The sequence below is a fragment of the Netta rufina genome (genome assembly GCF_964035555.1).
Source record: "Netta rufina genome assembly, chromosome: 1".
In the NCBI taxonomy this organism is placed as follows: Eukaryota; Metazoa; Chordata; class Aves; order Anseriformes; family Anatidae; genus Netta; species Netta rufina.
Window position 1 is genome coordinate 28,236,047 of NC_140123.1, and position 18,043 is coordinate 28,254,089.

Sequence of the window (18,043 nt, forward strand, 5' to 3'; positions counted from 1 at the left end):
AAGCTCTTTCTGGAGTGCCAGAGGTTGATTGTTCCCCATGACCAGACCCAGTATAAAGGGTGTGCCACTGCTTCTTTTTCTTCACAAGGAGTGAAGAAAACTGAAGGAGTAATGAAGGAGAAGGTTACTCATCTGTTGTGGCTCTGTGACATTTTAAAGCACTGATATGAAAGCAGAAAAGGAGAAGGAACAAGTATTTGGACAGGCAAGTGTCATTCAGGAGGTAAAAACTGCTGCCTAAGCCTTCATTAGGGCAGAGTGCTGCAATGCACAGCTTGTGCACAGGGGTAAGAGCCTTGGCTACTCTCTTTGCCTCTGGCATCAAGAATAACAGTGAAGATTTCAGTTTTACAGGTGAGGACTCTTGACACTTGTAGAGAAAACAGAGTCCAAACACAGCCCAGGTGAGCTGATACAGGCAATGCCAACAAAACATTGATCCAATCCCAGAACAGAGCCCTGAATTTATACTAGCATAGGAAGAGAACACAAACAGAAAATAATTTAAAGGTAAATCTTAATAAAAAAGACACATGCTTGGTAACTCACATAGTTGTAAATTCGTAAATCTGCCAAAAGAAACTGTCCTGTGCCTACTTTTTAGAACCCTGGGTTACAAGTATGTGCAACGTGGAAATAAAATTTTAATAGCCCTGGCCTTAGGTTTACAGTGGAAGAACACAAACCACCTAAAAACAATCCAGAAGTGCTGAATTATTTCCTACTTGCTAAGGTAAAAGCAGAGGAGCAGGGGAAGGTGACTTACCAGCTTTCCAACTGCAAAGCAGGTGGGTGACAAGCCTCTTTTACCTCACCGAGCAGCGTGACATGAACCATGGTGTAGCTACATGGTTTTGCTAACCTGAATGCTCTACAATCTGCCACGAGCTTGTGCCTTATCCCATAGGGCCAGCTTTGTGTTCATTTACTGGCTTAGTTGACAGGGTACAAAAGTGTATCCAGGCAGTTCCCTATTGATTTCTTAGCTGAAAAATGTCAGCAGTAAAACAAACAAATAAACAAACCAACCAACCAAATTAAAAAACACCTATTTTCACAGTTATTTCTAAGACAAGGTGGTTAAATTGGCTCCAGATCTGACTAAGCATGGAATATTTCACATCTCAAATCACAAAAATCTTGCTTTGAAATCTTTGCTTCTGGCTTGGGTCTTTCCCAAGCTCCACAAACGCAAAGACTGTGCAGAGGAGGATGTAAGCAGGCTCCATCACAGCTCCTCCTCCCCGATTGAAAGTCATCCCTGAAATGCACAGCTCAAAGCAGCTTGAAGATAATTGCAGTGCTGATGTGCAGAGACCATTGCTTATTATGCTGACCGATCCTAATTAATTATTTCTTTGTGATTGCAACTGCCTGTATCCATAAACCGCAGACGGCCTTTATATTTTGGTATTATGAGCTCTGGGTAAAGGTCTCTTCTGTGTTTTAAAGTGCCTAGCACAATTGCCTCTCGTATATGATCAGGGATCCCTAATGGTAATTGAAAACTGTAATTGAAAAGGTAATTGAAAATATGAACAAAAAGCAGCTTATTGCATTTGCTAGATTAATGAAGAGCACACCACCGGGCAAAACATCCTATTAGGGCGAAGCACACCTCCTGCTAAATAACAAAGGGAGAAGTGGGCTATGCACAGGAGGATTCAGAAAAGAAGAATGTCAACGTTAATTTCGCACGCACCTTCCATGAAACCACACTGCTGAACCTTTCAAAGCCGTAATGCCTCAAACCCCAGCATCTATCAGGCAGGTTTGCCTGGCCTATTTCCTCGGCTCGATAAGAAAGGGAAAAGTGGCCCACAGTCACCCTAGCAACAGCCAGAGCCGGCACAGGAGATGAGCAGCTCCATTTCTGCACAGAAATGAACACAGACACTCTGCAAACTTCAGTGCTCTTGCCCAAATGTTAGCTGGATGCTGTGGTGAAGAGCATTCTTTGGTTACCCAAAGCTGGCACACGAGGGCAAAGAATAAAAGGACTGGGATGCTGCCTAAGACCAAAGGTCCAACTAACGCACCAGACAAGCCTTTGAACTGGTGAATGTCTCCCTAGGGAAAAGAAGTCCTGGAAATGAAGCGTGCAAAGACTGATCTTTCCATTGCCACAAAGCAGCTGTTGAGATTGCACTTGACATGGGTGGTGCCTCTTGCCACAGGTCAAGGGTTCCCGTGGGCCTTTGCACTGGTGCAAGGTCCTGCACTTTGCTCAGCTGCTCCCACCGCAGCAAGCAATACAGGCAGCTGTAGTTAATTCACCCACCAAATCCCTCCCATCCTCTCCTTTGGCATGTCTGCAGCAAACCTTTGTCCAGTGGAGTTTATCCAGAACTTCACACTACAGAAATATTCATTTATTAAACGCTGAAATGGGAGCCTCACTGGCACCAGAGGATAAGACTTCTTGCAAAAACCAAACGAGCCACTGATGCTTCTGGTTCAGACAAGTTCAATTTCATTAGCACAGGAGCTTCAGGTGAAGCAGCTGTAGATAATGGAGACATTGCTTTTTAATTTACGAGAGTTTACTTTATACTGCATTAAGTCCTAATACCACCATTGACAAGACTGTTTTCTGTACAAGTGACACCACTTTCTGAATCTCTTCCCCAAATAAATGTTCATATCATACTTGTTGTGTTTTTTTTTCTAATCTCTCTTGCACAATAATCTTTTCTTCAAACGCATGATGCACCCCCAACTGCCAGCCTCCAAAACAAAAACATTTATCTTCCACCTAACTTCTTTTACATCAATGTTACTGCTGCTCTCACACTGTCTGACCAGACTGACCACAAAAATCCCACATGAAATGGAAAGCTAAATACTGCTACTTGTGAAGCTGTATCAATATAATTTGCCTTGGAAGCAGAAAAGAGAAAGAGAGAGACAGTCCTGTCTCCTGAACTTTTGTGTCTGTGCTGGGATGATAATACATCCTTGTTCTGACAAATTACCAGTGTTGAAATACAACTGTAATCCCCACATATTGTGGGGATTGTATAGCCTTGGGCAGCAAGACAGCAAGGTGACCACACAGTGTGACACACTATAGCTGCCATACGACTGAACATTACTTGTGCAAACAGCTAGTTTAGTAAAAATGAAGACTTAGAAAATTAACGTTACCTTTATTTTTAAAATACGTGGCAGACACACCAAGTTGTTAAGAGATCAAAACCTAATGAGAAATATTTTACTTACTTGTGCCTTGCCTTCTGAACTTACTTGCCAAATAAGCATGCTTAAGAGGCAAACCCAAACCATCACCCAAAACCGTGATGTGAGGGGAAAAGCACACACCTGGGGTAACCAGTCAAATTCAATACGCATTTACTATTTGTGGAAAAAGTCAATCGGCTGGATTTTGCCTTCCAATCATTTCAAGAACTATGCCTGCCAGTGGGAAGCCAGCAATGTATTTAAACAACAAAGTTTAGGAAAAAGCTGAGCTGAATTCTCTTTTTCTCAGTTGTGTGCACACACACAGAGCAGATGGAGAAAAGTTAGCAAGCTCCCTGCTAGTCACATCAGCTCAGGAGCCAGACATTACGAATACTGTCTGATCCAGCTCTTGCTGAAATCAATAAAAGCTCTCCACTGAAGACCATGGGAGACAGAAAATAGCACTCTCCATGCATGGAGAGTGTGTGAATGAAGAAAAACCGACAGCTTTCTTCCCCTCTGATTTTCATGGTGCTTAAAGATCCGGATTATAAAATGCAATTACTCATCTATGAATTCTTGATCTGCTTACTTGGCATAAATAATACTCTGGACTGTGTGTGTACCAGGGAGAGAGGCATCCTCTTGCCCTTTGATGAGCGCTGTAGATACAGGATGTCCTACAACTAAGAGTGGGTTTGAGTGGGTAGATAGAGGCCTGAAAATTCACTACTTGAAATTGCTTTAAAAAATGCCATTTTGCTTTGGTGGAAAAGAAAACTAATCCAGATACTACGATTCATCTTTTATCAGTAGGATAACCTGAAATTCAGCTATCATAAACAGAAAGACTGCGACACTCACTAGAGCATCTATCGCCTTGGAAATCAACAAAAAGCTTCATTGGATTTGTTCTCAATTGCGTCCTTGGCATCAGCGCACAATAAGCACTCAATTATTTCCACATGCCCCAGCTCTAATGACATTCATCATTACAGATTCATTTGGTTGCAGGACCCATGCACATTGGCCAAGCCGTATTTACAGATTTTGTTCTCGTTTTGCCTTGCATTCATATGACCTCTAATATTTATGATTTTACACATGGCTTGTATTTCGGTCACGAATCTCCAATCAGTTTAATTTATATTCTGCTTCTAGACATAGATCCAAGAAGAGAAGGAACGAGGGCTTTATTGTGTCAGTGTGAGCTCCATCATAACATTGGGTTGACGTTAATAAACAGAAACAGTCAGGAAAACAGGAAGATGAGATTTTGTTTCCAAAAAGACTCAAAGTTATACTCACTGCTGGTAGAGGACATGCGGCTGTACTCAGACCTGCAAGACAAAGACTTCAGTTAAACGGGGCTCTACCGTATTATATCTAACAGAGATAATAAAAAAAGGTACCAAAACTAATTCACACTGCATAGTAAATTAAAGTCCACTTAGTATGCTTATTTATTTATTTATTTATTATTGAGGAAGGCAATAACTGGAAGGAGTTTTGAACGTGGCCTCAGAAAAACTGGCATCTTGTGCAAATTTTGAAAACATTTATGCAGGCTAAGTAAAGCAATGAGGGTTTTTTTCCTAGGGATGACAGTGGCTGGTAATGCTGCCTCACTTCAGGCATAAAAATAAAGCTCAGAGGCTCTCTATAAGAAAAGAAAAAGGCTGCTTCAGACAAAGATTAGGAGCTGAAGTTGACTAGATTTTGACCCTGTTCCTCTTCTTTCTTGTCTTACATCATCTAAAAGCTGTTTTGCAGATGTCTTTTTTTAATTTATTTTATTTTAAGAGAGCTCTATTCACAAAATTTTTATTGTTCTTTGGACAGAAGTGGCAGGAAAGGCCCCAAAAGAGAGGACTGAAAGGTAAACATTTAGATTACAAAGTGTTTTTTCTTTGTTTTAGAAAATAATTTTCCTCCTCAAGACATCTCTCAGCAAAAACACGGGCTAGAGGTTCTACTTCAGCGCATATTGGGTTATCCATGAGAGCTGTTAGGAGTTTTGAGCACTACTGCAGTTAATTGTGCAGCTGCACATAACCCCAAACTTCTGAAAGCCCTGTTAGGGCTGATTAAAACTCATAAACGTGGCCTGTTCATGTCCTAAAGATTCAGAAACACTTAAGTAAAACGAATATGCCACATAAATGTACTTTATTTATTTATTTTTTATTCATTTCCATTTCTGAGGCCCTGTGTATGACTTCTGAGTGCTTGATTTGGGTCATTCACAGACCCCCCAGCCCCCTTCTCTCTGATTCCCCCAAACAGACCCCACTCGCCAGGGCCCTCTGCCACTATCAAGGTCTTGTATATATGCCCTGCAGTGCCCTGAACACAACAGGCAAACTGTTCACGGAGCCACAACACAGTTCTTGGATCCAAACCTATTATTATTATATAGTATTATATAAACAATTCCAACAAGTGTGCACTATTTCTTTAAATCAAAAAAATCTATGAGCCTTGACTCCTAAGATATTTGTCTGGAAATAGAGAGCATCTAAGCATATTCTCAGGATACCTTGATACTCTAAGATCTCCAGCATCCAAGGGAATAAAGGCTATCGCCCTCAACAACTAGAGTGGATGGTTTAGGTTCTGATATGAACTTTTCCTCTGCAGAGGAAACAAAGCAATGACAGTCATCCCCGTATTTCATACTCCAGTGCTTAGCACTTGGTGTCCTGGACTGCTTCTTTAGGTGAGGAAGAGCACAAGGAACAACCCGCAGCTCTTTTTGTCCATCCTGCTGGACCACTGAAAGGTGACACCACCTGAATTTCTTACAATACCTATATGTGCCTGCTACACAACACCTCCTCCACGAATAAAATGTTCCCCCCCTCATCCACACTTCCCCAGGACACTTGTGTAGCAGGGAAAGGTGGAGGCAGTGATGGCATGGGCAGAGGGAGATGTTCTTCTTCTCTCTTCTTCTGGGCCATCTCCACACCACCAGCCCAGCCCTGAGCAGGCTCTGGGGGAGGCAATCCCAGGGGCTGGTGCTGTATGGGGGCATAAAGCTGCAGGGTATGTTCAGCAAGAGTCGTGTGGGTATCCTTTGGCACCACGCATATTTGTAAGGGTGTTAAAACCGTGTAGCAAGCCACTCTTCACAAGCCCAGAGGCAAGCAATACACACCCAGCTGCCTCCAAGCATCCCAAGCAAGGATTCATTTGGTCTGCACTTCTGTTTGAAAACAGCCCCAGGCTTTCCTTGCTTGTATCTGTGTTCAGCAGTTGGCAGCTAATTCCAACGGGTCTGCATTGCTTGTGCTTCAGATAGGAGCGAGGCAACGTTTCGTCTTTTGCTTACTGCAAATAGAAGCAGCTTTCTATTACTCCACACTGTTATTTTATTATCCCAGAGGGCTGCAGGCATATTACAGGGCATGGAGAATTAATGAGTCCTGAACCAAGGAAGTGTCACTCGGCATACAGGCGGGGCATGAAAAATGAGACAAGAAGAAAAATAAAATGATGGGGAGTGAAAAGGGAGGAGACAACAGCATGCTCAGAGACTAATTGCACAGACGCATTTTAATAGGCTTTAGAAATCTATTGTTTGTTTTTTTTTTGTAATTCTAATATGGTTCAAATTAATATTTAATTCATGTTTGTTGCATAACTGACATACACAGAATTAAAATTAAAAAAAAAAAAGGATAATTAAGCTTAAAGGCTTACGTTAACCTGAGATGCTGAAATAAGGACTGCACTCTCCCTGAGCTCCGTCTATAGTTGATAAGGAGAGGTCTGAAGTGTGTCTCTCCCTTGCTGTTGTCTAGAGATGAAGCCTACAGAAACTACATTGCTATTGTAAGACCTTTGGCTAAATACCTAAAACCAAATGGGATGAATATGAGCCTCTCTGTGTACTCTGAGTGCCAACCTGCATCACCTCTTGTCCTTCTGACTCCTTCCATTGAATTTCTTTTGTCTTGAATCTACTAGTCCTTAAGAGCAAAAGTGACAATTAGGAAAATCCTTAATATTTTCAGCACGTTAGCACAAACCATGCAGATTCATGGCGTGCAATGGTAAGTGGTTTACAAAGTAGGAGAAAAAAAAAAAAAAGAATGTTTTTCCTTATAGTCATCCTTGCAGGATACTGAATTCTAAATTAAGCACAGAAATAAACAACTCCTGGGTCATGTAGACTCTTGACATCAAGCAAGTTTGTTTCCTCCCATTCTTTCCATCCCTGTTTTAAACATCCTGAGCATCAGCTCCTATCAGTTCCCCTGGGAGACAATTCTTCCATTAGGATAATTCAGGACTAAAGCACTCTCTGCCTCTAATGGTGAAGGACTGGGGCCATGCTGCTCAGAGGCTCCCAGCCAATTACTTGGTTTTCCAGCCAGCAATTTCCTCCGTGCTACCGATAGATATTACACTACAGATAAAAGGAAAGAGACGTTCAGGAGACAAACTGAACAAATGGGGGGCTGTTCCCTTTATGGGCGCATAATGAGAGAAAAAAATGATCATAAGGGGTATCGGAGCAGTGGGAGGTACTGAAAATTGGGGCAAGGAATTTGTGCTTTAACGGTCAGCCCACCAGCAAAGAGGAGCTGTGAGCATGTCAAGAGGCATTAAAGCAGGAATGCAGAAGCTTGAGATAAATGTGGGACCTAGATTCCCACTAGAGCTGTTGCAGGATCAGGACGGTGCATTATCGGAGAGCCTAAGTCCATCACGAGCACAAAGGATCCTGAGCAGTCCTCTGAGATCAGCCTGCATTATTCATTGATGATGATTAATACAGAGCCTCAAAATACCCAAGAGGGGGAAACAGCTCACTCGATACTAGTAGCTGCTAGCACAACTTGCAATTTCTGAGTACAATACATAAAAACATCCTAAACCCATCTGTTTATGGAAGAAGCACTGCTGTATGAGGTCTCTGAATCACAAAAACAATCCAGGTACTTCAGCATCTCCCTCTGCTTGGGTTACTAGGGTCTGATGATCAGCCGTGGCGCAGCATCTCATTAGCAGTGCCACACCGGTGACATCTAGGGTAATAAATGTCATCAGGATAACTATGTGGGACTGAGGCCAACTGATGTGAAACAATCTGCACCTGTACCATTAAAACCGCTTCCTTCCGAAACAGCCTGGCAAGAGGTCTTCTGCGAACGGTCCCATGGTAAAATGGTGAAAAAAAAAGTTCCTGGCTCTCCCAGGAATCCCATGGGAGAGCTAGATGGCCCCATCCAAACTGATGCCATCAATCATTTTAAGTATTCAAGAGTATGGACAGCTCTGTCTCAGAGCTCAGAACGCCCCCACATGCTGTATAATGCACGAGTATAGCTAAAAGCAGAGTTTCTGAGCCAAACAACATCCCCACAAGGCAGCCTGCTGTGTAACACGAACGCATCTCTCAGGTTATCCCAACACGCTGCTACACCCTGCTTTGCCCAAGGTCCCCATTGCCAAGACTCCTCAGTCCCCAGAAACAAAACAAAGGAAAACAAAGCAAAAACAAAAGAAACAACAAAAAAATCCCCCACAAAATCCCCGACCATGTAAAGTTTACTAGCTCCTCTGTTGTCTACTCCCTTATCTTGCCTACGACCAGTGGTATGGTACCTGATGTACTCACATTTTCCCCTGTCTTCTCTGCCTACAGTTGTTTCATATTTCACTGTTTCATATAAGCGCTGTATTTAGCAGCTTCTTTGCCTTCCCTCCCCCAAAAAGCCCTTCACAGGGCACAGAGGAGGGTTTTATAGCAGTTAGAGCACAACGTGTGAGACAGATTTAGGTTTGTAGCTCTGCCTTGGGCTTCTTCTCACCGAATTCCTGTGGGTCAGATTGCAATCTGCTTCACTAATATCAATCCAACACAAACCCATTACCTTCGCTGTACTTCTACTTGTGTAATCAAGACGACTGCAACGAAATAACTCAGGGCAGCTCGTCTCAAAACACCTTGCTCTGGATTCCCAGCAGAGTGATGAAGTCAGAGGATGGATTCCCACAGCCCAGCTGTCACCACCACACTCAGGAGCTTATTCCCAATACCTAGATTTGAGGCTGAACAGCGGAGACATCACTACTGTCATCCCCATTGTTGTTGTATCAGGATGAAGTGTTGCTTCTGACCTTCCACAAGGCACCTGATGAGGTGGGACCGTGGTGTTTTGGTTAGCACCTCCGCCTTGGCACCCCATTCACCACAGCGTGCTCCCAGGGGGGTGGATGCACCAGGATGCTGATAGCACACACCTGCCTCCATGTAGTGTCCCCTCCTGGGGTCCTGTTCCTCTCAGCCACAATTAGCTGACAGAAAGCTCATTCCTGCTGAGACCTAACCATCATGGTTATCAGTCAAAGGGGATTTACAGTCTGTTTCAATCTTGCTTTCAGCGCCCAGCCCCAGTGCAACACACAGGTAGGTCTGCCTACCCAAAGGGTCAATGAAACAGCTTCGCTCCAATGGTCAAATCTGATCAGAAAGGGCTCCTCAGTCCCAATTCATGACCAAAAAAATCAACTTTATGTTGTTTGAATGACAAATCATAGATAAATTGTATAGCTTGATGTGTCTAGAATGACATATATCTAGGAAGTGGAAGTTTCAAGAAAAAAAAAAAAAAGGGAAAAATGAAAAAAGCCCCAAGGTTAAATAAAAATAAAAATAACAACCTCAAAATAGGTTTCAGCAGCAGTGATTTGTATTCCTGAGAGTTTTGCATAAATGAATGATATCTGTGACAAGAGACTGACTTGTCATACTGCAGGACTACCACACAGATGAGAAAGTCTTAAGTGTTGAAACCCTTTAAGCTAGAAGCATATGACAATGACATGGAAACAACACCTCCTCACCCCAGACAAATGGCTCGTCTACTCATTTCATAATCTAAGCAGCCCAATCTGCCAGAGGACACGTGTACTACAATATTCTTAACACTTGTAAGTGGGGTACACCCTCTTTTTTTTACAGGCTGTCCCGTCTCCCATTAACAGCTATATTTTCTGAGTCTCACACAGGCTACAGAATTGCAACAAACAAGAAAAGGAGTTTTTATCTGATTAACAGATAAGTAAAAGGAGGCTCAAAGAGTTTGTGACTTAGCCAGGGTCACGCATGCAGCTAAGGACAGAGCCACAAGGAAAAATAATGAATGTGTATAGCATAACCAAGAAGTTTTGACAATCTTTGTAGAAATTAGTTTGGGGAAGATAGCCACAGGAGAAGACAAAAAGGATGGATTAAATCCCCCACATAATAACTACAACTAAATAGTAGTGGATTTTGCTAAATATACATTAAAAATAGCTGCTGTGTGATACAGTGTCCTAACCCTACGCAATTTTTTGTTTCTCTGTTTTGAAAGGGATTTCTCCATACACCTTTGAACTTTTCTTGGCAGTTTATTGCTACCAAAAAAATATATAGTTTTCCTTCTTCCTAAAATTCATCAAATATTCAGCATTGAACTACTAGTGGATATGGTTTGCATCATTAATAAAACGTTAATATTGAGGTTTTTAACTTATACAGAAAAAAAAACACCCTTCTACTTCAATACTTCTGTGTATTGAGAAGGGAAGATTTCAAGTCTTCAGTTGCTCTAAAAAAGATGAATAACATTTTTGAAGTACATGAGTTAAGGCTCAAGTTGCAAATTCACGTCATTTAAGTTGAAAGTTATAACTTGTCAAAACTTTAAATGACTTTTAAGTGAGGAAGGCAAAAAATGAAGGGCTTAGGCAAAGTTTGACACTGTTAGCAAGCTAATGATTAGAGTGTGAACCTCTTAAGGCATCGTCTCTTAGAGATGTCTAAGGAAACATGTGCAGTTCTGCTGGGAATTGTCACAAATAGTGAAATCATCATTAATGACAGCTATCTCACTGAAGTGTTATGTTCAGTTAAGGCACATACCATTACTAAAAAGGAGGAAGCATTCCTATAGGAGCAATCCTCAAATACAGCCAACTGGGCCTAACGAAAATCTAGGAATCAAAAATTTAAGACTTTAGGTCTGAGAAACTACCACTTTTCTGCATTCATTATGCTTCCCTCTGGATATCAGTCTTCAATGAATTCAACCAATGCTTCTCCACTGGCATCAGTGACAGCAAGAATCTGTCTCATTGCTTCAATCTGGTGTGCCCAACAACTTCTAAATTTGTTTTAGTTTGCCACTTTGGTTGTTTCAGACCCCCCCCCCCAAACTTAGCTCTGCTATTCTGAGTAAGGATAGTGAAATAACAGCATTCGCATGGCTTGTAAAACCAAGGAAATTCAACAATGCACTTTTCTGCAACTCATTTTAAGCAGCTTAGCATGATTTTTTTCTAGCCTTTTTGCTTTTCTCTATGACTGATCTACAGTTTTAAACATAAGTATTTTTCCTCCTTTTAAATCCTTTCTTCTACTTGTCCTCCACTCTTGGCTTTCTAATCAATGTCCACCTCCCCTCCCCAAAAGACCATTTTCTTCCTAAAATTTCTGGTTTTATAGTACCAAAATACTACAAAAAATGTTATAGCAGAAAACTCTCAGTCTCCCATACTTGTGGGCTAAAAGATTTCAGTAGCAGATGAAATAAGGGTTTTACACAAGAAAGCTCAAAGATACATTCCCCAAGAAGACACACTTGGTTCAGGCAATGTCTCTTAGACCCAGCATGGTCAAACTCTTTCAAATCTCATTAATAAACAGCCAATATAAACTAATTGGCTTATACGTTCTACTCACTCTATTTAGGTACTTGACAACAACAGCTCAATCCATTCTGATTGGATTCAGTCACTTAAAATACATTGTTTTTGTTCTGCAGCCTCTTTGCCAACCCTATTTACCGAGGCAAATGCAGTATGAGGAAGATGTTTTCCACCAGATTAAGAAAACGAAGGCTTAAAACTGTAACCGAGCTTTCCTGGAGCACAGACCTTCGCCTGCACTTGCAGGTAGAAGCTGCAGCAAAACCTTAAGAAGCAGACGGGGTACTTGATGTACGAGGCTGGCTGGTTGTTACAAACAGCTTCCATGGCACATACTCCACATGCTGTTACGTGCAGTTATCGGGATGACAGCGGCTTGCAGCGCCTGGCTTTACTGCAGGCACTGCAGGCTATTGTTCCCTGAGTGACAGAAAGGGAGCACCCGATGTAAACCTCTTACTGAATCACTTTGACACTTGTCTGTCCTTATACTTTCACAGGATGGTGGCTGAACTTCCAAATAGTTCTTTCTTTCTTTTTTAACCATTGAATTATTAGAGAAAGAGGCAAACAGCTCAACTCAGCAACGTCTAGGATGGGGCTGAGACAAAGCAAAAAGCAGATCGGCTGGTGAGAAGAAAAGGCAAGTGCTGTGAGCAGTTGGCTTGGTGAGAAAACTGATATATAAACATTGTGAAAGAGACATACGCAACGTGTTTATCAGACCAAATAGCTGCTAACCAGAGCTAAAAATAATAATCGAAAGGCAGAGACCTATTGCTTTTCCAAATAAAGTCCTGTGGTTATCAATTGCCATATGCCCTCGTTGAAGTTCCTCAGACAGACTCTTCTGCTAAGCTTCACCTTCCAGTGTCGGGCCAGTGACAGGGACACTTTGTAAAATCCTCAGCCTTAACACCTCACCAACACCAGACGTAAGGGGCTGTCGTGCTCATCACTGAGGTCTGAAGGCTAACATCACCAGCTGGGGCAAATCCTTCCCCGCATCCCTCCCAAGGAAATGCAGATTTCTCTATTCTGGGTAAGCACAGCAAATTGAGAGTGACTTGACCCATCGAGGATGTTTTGAGCTTTGAACCAGCCATGAATTCAGTGATTAGTTAGTCTTCCTTTCACCCACATCCCCTAAAGATGTTATCCCAAGAACTAGAAAGAAGACACAGATTTTTTTCTGTCCCATGAAACATTTTTAAACTTTCACCGCCAGGTGTGTCTGCAATACTACAACTATGTAAGGTGATGGAGAAAGTCCTCAGCTTCTCAGAGCACAGAAGAGTTAAAAAAAAAAAAAAAGAAGTAATTTGAATTAATAGTTGGTAAATGAAAGCGATAGTCATATTTCATGTCTGCTTTTTTTGTTTGTTTGTTTGTTTTTTTTTAATTTATAGCACTGCAACTTCAGTTTGGGTGCCGTGCACCTGACACCAGTTTGCACAGAATTAGCTCTACGGTTTTGTTATGCTCTCAGTCTCATGCACCAGCACAGAGCTCTGGCACCCCAGTAGGTGCTGTTATTTACCGGCATCACTTTGAGAGCAGGATACACCCCTGGGTGTGTGCACACCCTCATGCCCATGCAAACTAGGGACCAAGTGAGACCCACCAGACAAGGAGCTGGGGCAAATATAGTTGGAAAGCAGGGAGGGAGGAGAGCTAGGAGAGAACAGCTTTAAGGGGATCGTGCAACCTGGTTGTCCTTTTGGGGCCAGAGAACAAGCAGAGGCTCGCTGCTGTTCCCAACACGATGACCTGGCAGCAGCAGGCAGGACGGGCAGGACAGAAGCTCCTTCTCTCCTGCAGAGGTGGGCTGAGGGTGGGAGCTGAGCGGGGGATCCCATGGGTGATCCCTGGTCTCAGGAGTCATCCATCCAGCTGACCAACAGTGCACGCTGGGGCACAGAGCCAGGTAAAACCATCACTGCCTGACTTCAGCGAGGCACTTACAGGTTGGACGCCTACCGGCCAAGCTGGGGGCACTCTGTATGGTGAGCACCGTGACGACACTAACCCCAAATTTGGGGCACCCACAAATCGAAGCCCATCCTCAACGTGAACTATCCCAGGCTGGGGCAGCACCAAGCCCTCAACAAGTCATCCCCGGGCCCTGCCCGCAGCTTTGTTACCTTCCTCCTAGGTGCATAACGAGGATGATGAGGATGGGAAGGCTTTTTCCCAATCACCCCAAGGAGGTTGGGGTAACCGAGGGCTTTCCCAGCCAGGAGAAATGGACCCCCGGAGCATCCCCCCCCCCGGGCGGTGGGGCTGAAGGACGGAGGGACGGGCACACACTCTCTCTGCCCCCCCCGAGCCTTTCCCCGCTTCTTTCCCTTCCCAACCCCGTCCCTGCCAGCCCTCCCCCGCTCACCCTCCCGTCTCGGCTCCCGAGTCCCCGCAGTCCTCCTCGCCGCCGGGCTCCTGCTGCTGCTGCTGCTGCTGCTGCTGCTGCTCCATGGCGGCGGCGCCGCGGCTCCGTCCATGCCGCTCCGCTCCGCACCGCTCCGCTGCGGGAGGGAGGCGGCGGCGGCAGGCTCCGGACCGCCCCTGCACGGGGGTCGGGGCCGAGCCTTTCCCTCCCCGGCCCCCCCTTACACGCAGCCCGGCCTCCTGCCGCTATGGGGGGCTCCCGGGGGCGGCCTCGCAGTTGTGGGTTGAGCCCTGCGGCCTGACGGCGCTTGGGAAGTGACCCCCAGCAGGGTGCCCGGGGCACCCTGCCTGGGGCCCAGGAGGAGCCCCCACAGCCTCTCTGGGCAGCCTGGGCCAGTGCTCAGCCGCCCGCCCAGCACAGAAGTGCTGCCTGGTGCTCAGAGGGAGCCTCCTGCCTGCCCCTTGGTGCCCACTGCCCCTGGCCTGGTGCTGGGCACCCCTGAACAGAGCCTGGCTGCGGCCTCTTTGCCCCCTCCCTGCTTGTGTCTCCAGCACATCAGCTTCACACAACGTTAGAATCCGCGTTCCTGTGCCCCCTGCAATCTAGATACCGTGTGGCAATTAAAAAATAAATCTGCCCCAGAACTGAGGAACTTCTCCCACTGATGTGCTGTGGAAAATGTCAGCTTTGATGAATGGGAATTTTCTCTTCAAAAATCTCAAGCAACTGTCTAATTTCTGCCAGCTGCTGGAGGTAGCTATTTGCAGAACGCGATCAAAAGTTAAAAGTCAGGGTGTTTGTTGGTTTGCCTGTTTTTTATACTTTTGTTCCATTGCCTTCCAGGAAAGAAGGAAAAATGGTCAAAATCTCAAAATCAAAAGAATACTTCACAGTACCAGAAGGTAGAAATACATCACACAAGCCAGGAGTAAGACAAGCTAAACTGCTTTAGTTTTCACCAGTACATGTTTGGCTATGTCTACATTGTACAGCATTGATGTCCTTTCTTTTAAGACATGTTCATGATTGCCAGTGGCACAGTAAACCGTGTATAACCATACAGTAGCTCAAATCAAAAGCGGCATTTAATATTGTTTAAAAGGCTCATAATGGATGTAGCTCATGCAACAGTTGTCTCTAATAGTTTATGGCCATGGTTGTCTAAAATAATCTGTATCCGGGTGTGAGTGCTGTAAAATGAGAGGGAACAGCCTGGGAACAGCTGCAAAGGTGGTGTCAGCACACTGTAGGAACAACGAGCATTTTCCAAACCTAGCAATGCTTGTCCTGGCACTGGTGAATGCCCGCTGCACTACCAAAGAGTGCCACAGGACTCGTGCACAGTCCTGCAGCCTCTTGGCATCACAGGTTGATCCAACATGTGTCTCCAGAAGTCTTTAGGAGAGTCTTTCAATCTGTACTACTCATCAACTACTAGAAAAAATCGTACTGTTGTATAGGAAACTTGGTATTTTATCTGCTCTGAATATGACTTGTTTTGCATGCATGACATTTTAAAAGCAGTAAAAATTATTCTTCATTTTTTATGGAGGATTTCACATAAGTATTTCAATAAATATAATGCTTTATTAAGTATGGAACGAGCCCCTTTAATTAGAACCCCTATTCCATCTCTCCCTCAGCGGTTACTAAAAGTTAGTTTGGACAAAATTGTAGAAAGTGCTCATACAAAACTGTCCTGTGCAGGCACATACAAGTACTGAAGAACTTAAGGAAACAAACTCTTCTGTCCTTCATAACTGATATACTGCCATCTAAATCAATGCATTCACTTACACAACACTACATGCATACAATTTCTTTTAGGATTGGTACCAGAATGCTGCACTCTTAGCTTGTTAATACTTGAATCATCATCCTCAGGTAAAAGACATTAACATGTTTACAGACATTGTGCGTGGTTAAATGATTGAGCCAGGGCAAGAGAGTGGCAAACCTGAGAGAAAGCTTCAGTATATCTTAATTTCCAGCTTGAACATGTTTTGGGAGCAGCTAGATATTTATTATCCAGCAACTGCAGTGGTGATGGGAGACCCTGAACCCCCGAAGGGCCTATTCAGAAGGTATTTATTTACATTCTGTATTACCAGGATGGGACAGACCTTGATGTCTCTTAGTCTGCAGACATGTATTTATTTAGTTAGCGTAACTGCCTTTAAAAGCAGGTCACTTCCACTCACTTTTAAGTGTGGTTTCAAAGTGAAATAAATTGACTCTAGCCACCATTGAACTGATTTAAGATGTAACCAAACCTCCTTAAATATTTAGAAATAGATTTAGTTAAATGGATATATTTCTGTATGTTAAATTTTAGGTGGTCAGCTAATAGATCTTTTCCATTTCTGACTTTTATTATTCTAGTTAGTAATGTTTAAGCACTGGCATATGAGAGGATCTGGAATAGATTTTATGCTGCATTTAAGATTAATTTATTCCATCTGTCCCAGGGAGGGAAAAAAGAAACATTCTAAGGAAATATATAATTAAGATAGTAAGTAAAGCTACCACAAACTCTAGGCTCTCTTATTTATACATTTTCTTCATTTAACTCTGTTTTATTCTGGTCTTTCACATAATTATGGTGAAAAGAAGACTTCTCTGCATTAAATTCCAAGCATTTCAGAGATTTTAATGAACGAGGTGTTAAGTCTTAGCCTTTAGCTAGCTTTTCTCTGCTACTAGTGCTTCACATGAGCTCTTCTGTATGGTTTGTTGAAAAGAGAGGTTAAGTTTTAATTACTTTCTTACACTTTTGAGGCTGTAATAATGGTGTAAAGATAAGGATAATAATAAAAATATTCCCAGGTTAAATTTCCCCAAATTTCAAGCCTTTCATTAAATAACATTTAGTAGCAGTGCTCACAATGTAGCAGGAGAAATCTGCAAGGAAGACAAAAAAATAACCCCCTCTCTTGTCAAAAATGAATTAACACTGAGGACCTGCAAACCTCCTCCTCATCCATTACACACTGGTCTGAGTAGCTGAGAGCAGGCTGCAGGAGAGGGCTGGCTGCTGCTAGATGAAGGCAGAGCAGAAAGTTGAAAGCCGAAAGCTGAAACCATGTCAGATCTTACATGCACTAAAACAGGAGGCAAAAGCATCGATTTCCCTGGCGGATCTACACCTGGGTTCAGATTTCAATCTCTTTTCTACTCTCTATCTGGCGGGCTATCATCTGTCCTGCACGAGCCGTGAGGATGGAGCGTGTGACGAAAAGCATGAGTCCAAAAAGGATTTCCTCTAGCCCAAAAAGGAGTAAGCAAAAAAGAGGTGGTTGTTCTGTTTGTATGGATGTCTTACTGATCAAGGTATCACATACGGAATATTTCTAGCCTCCCACATTTCTTTCTATAGTGGCAGAGCTTCACTGTAAGGTAGGAAGAGAGGAGAAAAATATGTCCCTTTTCATCTAACTTAAGTTCTGGTGGAAGGTGACTTAGCTAGGAAAAAAAATCCTCCATTCAGTTCTTTTCATGCAGCATTTTGGATTTCTCTCTCTCTCTCTTCTTCTCTCTCTCTTTGTTGCAATTCCAGAAGAGAAGTGACAGATGCCACAGCAGTTCCTTCTTGCATTATACTATACATAAGAGTCCTAGTTCTGAAAGAAAGACAAACCACCTGGTTTAGAGGGTTCAGAACTGTGGATAAAGACAAAACACAAGAGGATTTTTCATTCCAGACTAAAACTTTTCAAAACATCCCATATCCACGCTGGCCCCATCCTCTGCTATCTCATTCTGTCGGCA

The 18,043-nt window shown here is 43.3% G+C and overlaps 1 protein-coding gene across 1 annotated transcript in view; it reads right to left on the reverse strand.

Annotated features, from left to right (window-relative positions):
- Positions 1–14,361, reverse strand: part of FAM124A (family with sequence similarity 124 member A) — a gene marked incomplete at both ends in the record, with an annotated part of 38,847 nt that extends 24,486 nt beyond the window's left edge. The window contains 2 exons of the mRNA XM_084284420.1: positions 4,492–4,523; positions 14,276–14,361. Of these exons, the coding sequence (XP_084140546.1) occupies positions 4,492–4,523; positions 14,276–14,361 (118 nt within the window). The remainder of the gene's footprint in view (positions 1–4,491; positions 4,524–14,275) is intronic.
- Between the last annotated feature and the right edge of the window lie 3,682 nt (positions 14,362–18,043).